General features: G+C 36.3%; 1 protein-coding gene across 1 annotated transcript; it reads left to right on the plus strand.

Annotated features, from left to right (window-relative positions):
• Window positions 1-2,008: 2,008 nt before the first annotated feature.
• LOC126623932 (uncharacterized) lies at window positions 2,009-4,618 on the plus strand. The gene is made up of 2 exons (XM_050292907.1): window positions 2,009-2,441; window positions 4,239-4,618. The coding sequence occupies exons 1-2, from the start codon at window positions 2,127-2,129 to the stop codon at window positions 4,353-4,355; spliced, it is 432 nt and encodes a 143-aa protein (XP_050148864.1). The 5' UTR covers window positions 2,009-2,126; the 3' UTR covers window positions 4,356-4,618.
• Window positions 4,619-6,680: the final 2,062 nt, after the last annotated feature.

The following is a 6,680-nucleotide window of genomic DNA, read 5'->3' on the forward strand; positions in this document are numbered from 1 at the left end:
TCATACCTAAGTAATAAGGATCGCCCATCGCGAATTAACCAAACACAATCCCAAAGTATGGTCTCCCATTGCGGATTAACCAAGTAGGACCATCCATGTACCACTGCTACATGGTGCAGGTTCCGATTATATCTCACATTACCCCATGTACTGGGTTAGCGTTCCTCTACTAGCCCAGCCCTCACATTTCATAATCATTTCAAGCATAACATGCATATATATATATATATATATATATATTTTTTTTTTTTTTTTTGATAGCACCATCAAGTAAACATAGCATAGTAGCACACATTTCCATAAAATCATTTGTAAATCCATGTTATATCCACAAATTATGTAACAAGGAATTTCATGGGTAATAACCATATCACTTAATATTAATGTCACTCACCTGGGTTATTTGCACTTTTAAATTCACCAACTCCGCTCCAAGGGACCTAATACAACACACAAAACCCAACTTAGGAAACTTAATAAGACCGACACGTAAAACAAGGTCAAGTGCCACTTGCACATCAAGATGCACGTCAATGGGGAATGACACGTCTCGTGATGAGCCAACTAAGCTCCATCAAGCCTCAACAACATTCTAAAAATAACAACATACTAGAATAGGGTACATTGACTAGAACTTCAACCATTGATAAGGTAGGTCCACTTAGGCCAACAATCTAAGGTTATTCAATCCGGAAGATCTGCACATTGGATTTTCAATCCATAAGTTCTCAAAGGTCCAACAACTAATAACTAGGGTGGTCACAAAGTTGTATGACGATCAAATGATCGGATTGTCGTCAATCACACAAACGAGTGGCGGTTCAATTTGATCACCACACTAAACAATTGAATTTCGGGAAAATGAGCTAGACATAGGTTCACATGGTCACTAGAAGGTATTTGGTACTTAGACAACACTCGTGGATGGTCCCACACACCGCCACACGCGGTGGTAGCCAAGGTGGAGGGTTTAGAAAACTCAAATTTTCAACACTAACTAAATGAGCTCAAATTTACGTGGTAGCTAGAGCTCAACAAGGGAAACACTTTTCGCAACTAGGTCGACGACAAATTCTAACCGAAAACCGTCCAAATTCACCAGAGAAAACCGGATTTCTAGGGTTCTAAACACCAAACTCTAAAACAAATACGAAAGCACGAACCAAGCATACCAACTTGAAGATTATGATGAAGTTTCATACCTCACTCGAAGGAAATGGTTGCCGGAATCACCGGAAAAATGACAAAACCGTCGGAAAACCCACAGGACTTTACAAAATGGAAAAGAAAATGGGAAATCTAACACTACAGAGATGTAGGACTCGTCAAGAGCTTTCCATGGACACCAAGATCACCCAAAACGGAGGTCGGATGGAAGAGAAACGAGCAAGTCAAGTTGACGGGTCGGTGACCCGATCGCACTCAAAACGGTTCTGCAATTAGGTGCCCATTTTTGGAAACCTGCTGGACTTCCTGGAGGTTTTCCCTCCAATTATAGCATCTGGGGCAAATTACCAAAATTCTCTCAACTTCAAACGACTCTAACTTCTTCGTTCTAATTCATAATTAAGATCCGTTTGCGCCTACGCGCTCGTGGAATCAAGTTTTACCTAACCAACTCAAGAGTTGACCGAAAAGGTTGAGTAAAATTCGAAATGGTAGAAATACTCTTCACTTCACTTTTCTCGAAACCGGAGAATTAATGAACTAACTTCAATTAAATCTCTGTAATATGTCAAAAATAAAATAAAATACTAATTTTGGGGATGAGATATCACAGTTTTCGTTTAGTGCCCCCGACTAATAATACCAAGCTTTTGCGTTGTATTAATTGTTTGGTGTCAGCCGTACTAAATTTGATGAATGATATAATTAAGCAGGTGCTTATTTAGTACGAGAGTGCATCAAACAACATAATATAATTAAACAGGTGCTTATTTAGTATGAGAGTGCATCAAACAACTACTAACATATTATTAATCTTATCCAATGCTTAATGCCAAATGAGGCCTTCGTGCAAAGACAACTCAAGATAAGGGAACAAGGCGGGTTCAGAACACTCTCTCACTCGCCCTCTCAACTCTCCAACTCTCTCAAAACGCTATCCCTTGAGCAGACTAAACGACATGGCGGCAACCACAGGCCTCATCTCCTCCAGGACATCCACCTTCTTCTCCGGCGAAACGTCGTCCTTTATCAGCCCTCCTTTCTCCTCCCCATCCTCCTCCCTCAGGTTCGCCCCCGCTAACCTGCGCATGGTGCGTATCCCAACCCTCGCCACTGCCTCGAAGCCGGCCACCACCACCCCCCGCGAGCCCCGCGGCATCATGAAGCCTCGCAAAGTATCGCCTGAGATGCAAGCCCTTGTGGGTGCCCCCGAGATTTCTCGCACCCAGGCTCTGAAGCAGATTTGGGCCCACATTAAGCAGAACAATCTTCAGGTTTACTTTTTGAAACTTTTTTTTTAACTTTGAATTTTATCGCTTTGTGGTTGATTTTTTGAAAACCCTTTTGTCCATTTGGTGTTTAATTGGTACTATTGTAGTTTTTAGAGAGAAAAAGTGTGGATAAGGTTATGTTTGTATGTAATGATTAGATTTTCTTGTTTTTGTGCTGAAATTGCTTAATGTTGTGAATGTGAGTGGATTTTTGCTCGCATAGTTGCGATGGCGTGGATGAAATGTGGGCTTTTGTTGTTAGTATTGTTACTGCACTTAGTTTGCTTCCATTGAGTTTTTAACCGGTTTAAGCTCGAATTTTTGAATGTCTTTTGCTTGTTGGAACTTGGAATGGACTGTCTTGATGTGTATGAGAACTGAGTTTGTTATTTCTGGATTCGAGACTTCATTACTGCCTGTATTTAGATGGGTTTATCCTGTTGCTAATATGGGGTTTTACATATATGGTTTAGGCAATGCTTGAATTGAAAATGACAAGTGGTGTACTTTGCTATGGCTTAGGTTGGTACTAAGGGTTTCTAGGGTTTGGTATGCTTGTTATTCTGTTTAGATAGGACCGTATAAGGCTGTCCGTATGCAAGATGCGGGGAAGTTTTTTATTTTATTCTTAAATTTTTTCTCTTTGTTGTTTTCTGGATTCTTTTGTATCTGTTGGAGTTCAGTGTTTCTAGGCTGATAGTTGTGTCAGCTAGCAGCACTTACGGACTCCTAATTTTAATGTGTGGCTTACAGAAACTTATTTGGACCGAGAAGGGGGGGGGGGGGGGGAGGTCTTGGGGAAGCTGTTTTGAACTTGTGGGTGACTGGAATATACTACCTTTACTTTACGTTTTCTTTCCATACTGTATTTTGTATATTTAAAGTTTTCTTCCGTAGTACTGGTAAGATGGTGTTTTTGCTCGAGTTCAGTTTATTTATGCAAAAGAGAGAAAATTTTTTGCACAATTTCATTGACAGTTTTTGTGCTTTGTTAAGCTTGTTTCTTGTGCAATTTTGTACGCTTTGGCAGTCTGCAATTTTATTTTATTTTAACGGCAAACACTAGTAAAATTTATCTGCACAATACATGTGTTCAAAACTCTTAAATGCAGATCTAACATGTTTTAGAGTTCCAACTTATAAGTAAATGAGATTCACCTGTAAAAATAGAATGGAAATTCTTGGATTACTCTGGTGTTTGATTACGTGAACTCTTTAAAAGATTGCAGACCAATTTTCTTTTGGTTGTATTTGTTTTAGTTTCAACTCACGCGTCTGTTTTTCTATCCATTAATTTATTGCTGCATTTGCTAATTCATTGCTCATCTGCCAATGAGGTTCCATTTTTGCACAAATATAAAGCAATTAGACTGATTGAGCACTTGTTTGCTGATATTGATTGAGGGAAAAAAAATCTGGTTGATAAGTTTAGTTTTACTTTTGTACATAAATTGATGAAATTTTCTCCATTTCCATTTGCTCTGAATCTGGTGTTTCATGTACTTGTTATACGGTTTATTTCCTTTCTTGTGACTATCTAAATATTATATTGGAGGCTGAATATATATCCTAATTTAGGATTCAAAGAATTGATGTTTCCCAAGTTTGTTTAGGGGTGCAATAAAGTGAGTGTACTTGCTTGTGGTTTTGATTCCTATTGTGAGTCTGTGGTTAGGGTTGTATTCTGTTTTGTTAATGTTAAACTATCTTATTATCTCCTTGTATGATGCTTAAAATCTATGTTTTATGTTAACAGCCTTTAATTTTTGCTGACTTTGTCCTTTGGTGTCATTCTTCTAGGACCCCCAAAACAAGAGGATCATAGTCTGCGATGAGAAGCTGAAGAAGATCTTTGCAGGGAAGGACCGTGTTGGATTTCTCGAGGTCGCTGGATTGATCACCCCCCATTTCCTTTGAATGACCCTTGTGTAGGAAGAAAGACTTCGGAACTTCGGATCGTTTAAGAAGCAAAATGTTTTTGTATGAGGGGGTTGTGTTTTGGTACCGCTGAAAAGTCATGCTGCTGCATTATGCTTCTCTAAGTGTTTAGTTTTTGTACTTAAGGAACTTTAGCTTTAGTTAGAGTTTTGCTTTTGGATTCCTTATCATGTGGTAGGCTTTCTATATTACACGATGTCACTGCTGGGCTGCTTCGGTTAAAAAGCTTTAAATTTGTGGAACTATTGGGGTCCAAGAGTTTTAATTTATGCTATTTCTTCTGACATGACTCATTTGAATGCAGTTGGAATTTTGAACTCTCTCAGGATCCTCATAAAGGGGTTAGTACTACTTGGAGAATGATTTATATGGAACGGGTTTACCAAGATGTGCCGTCCCGATTTATTTGATAGAGACAATTACAATTGTAATGAACCTGTTGCATATAAATTCATATTCAGTACTCGGAGCAAAATGTGGTTCTATTTGAATCTAAAACTTAACACTCAACTCTTCTTTCTTTCAAACATAGCCACCAAGAAAAATTGAAAAGAAAAAGAAGAGGAAATTCCCTCTCTTTGGACGGGGAAATGTAAAATTACAAAGAAATTTTATTTTTTGTAATTTGTAAATTTTCTTGTTTGGTTAATCTAAATGAATAATATAATTTGAATATCTAATTATTTTTTTTTTACTTTTGACCTCTCACTTATAGAAATTTGAAAATGATACATATCTACATAGAATTTAAACTTGCGAATTTGAGGTCCCGAATTTTTTTATATTTTATTTATTATTATTATTATTTTTTTTTACGCGGAAGAAATTCCAAGTTTCTATGTTTATAAATCCAAATAAGAGAATTGATGCGTATCAATTTATAAACTTTGACTTTTGTTCAAATTCCAAGTTTATTTCTCTCATCCAACCACATTATAAATCTCATGGGGTCATGCCACTTGAAATAATTTTTCTATTTTTCCTATATACATATGTTTAAGGATTTTTATCACCAATAGTCCATGAGATAACTTATTATTTCAATCCATCACTTTTAAAATCAATGAATGTCTTTCCTGACATTCACTACTGCACATCAATTTAGCCATTCGGTTTAAATTTCATCAACTGTTTGTACGTGGGACCTACAAATCCAATAAAATGATGACACGTGGATTACATAAAATAAGGGTTTTTATAACAAATGGTCTCTGACATTGATCCAGATCTTCATTTTGGTCTATGAGTTTCAAAAATCGATATATTTGGTCTCTGACTTTCACTATCTCACATCAATTGCCATTCCGTTAAAAATTCGTCAATATTTTTTGTTAGTGTGATGATGTGGTCCCACTAATCCAATCATATGACTCCATGTAGATTAACTATAGGAAACTATTGTTTTTTTAAGAGTGAACCAATCGACGAGTATTTTGTACTGGCATTTCTCTCGCATCCCACAACCCCAATTGGAAAAAAAAAAAAATTCAATGTAATTTCGATAAAATTTAATTCAAATTTAATTCAAATTTGATAAGATTATAACTCACTAGAGCAAATGATGAGTGAGATCAGGGAGACCAGGTGTTTTAGTGGTATCATGTTGCCTTACTATTCTTGTTGGGCATACCAAGATGAAGATGATGATGTCTTTTTTTATTTTAGCTTTTAGTTTCTTATTTTACTTTTAGTTTTAAATCTAAAAAAAAAAATTTCTTATAGTTAATCCACGTTACATCATATGATTGGATTAGTGAGACCACATCAACACACTAACAAAAAATATTGATAAAACTTTAACAGAATGACTAAACTGATGTGTGGTAAAACATATGGACCAAATTTATCGATTTTTGAAACTCATGGGCCAATATGAGGAGTTGGATGAATGTTAGAGACCATTTACAATAAAAAAAACCTTATTTTGTGTAATTCACGTGTTACCATTTTATTGGATTTGTGGAAGCCACATACAAACTAACAGAATAGATGACGAAATCTAAACAGAATGACCAAACTGATGTGCAGTAATGAAAGTCAGATACGACACTAATTGATTTTGAAAGTTAGAGAATAAAATGATGAGTTTCAATCTTAGGGACTATTAACGATAAAAACTCTAGATTAATTAATATTATCTACATACATAAATAACATAAATTTCTTTATAATTGAACTATTTCTCTTCAATTTGTCGGGGTCCCACCTCCAAACTCGAATTCATGTCCAAAAACGGAAAACGAACTTTGTTTGGTGGAAGAAAACGCAAATATCACAATTTCCCTCGAAGATAATCTTTTGTCC

The sequence above is a fragment of the Malus sylvestris genome, chromosome 5, assembly GCF_916048215.2.
Source record: "Malus sylvestris chromosome 5, drMalSylv7.2, whole genome shotgun sequence".
Lineage (NCBI taxonomy): Eukaryota > Viridiplantae > Streptophyta > Magnoliopsida > Rosales > Rosaceae > Malus > Malus sylvestris.

Bases quoted from the DNA above. Each gene is read 5' to 3' on its own strand.
- LOC126623932 (XM_050292907.1), top strand. From the start codon at position 2,127: ATGGCGGCAACCACAGGCCTCATCTCCTCCAGGACATCCACCTTCTTC. The intron at 2,442-4,238 runs GTTTACTTTTTG...TCATTCTTCTAG, and splicing joins TTAAGCAGAACAATCTTCAG to GACCCCCAAAACAAGAGGAT.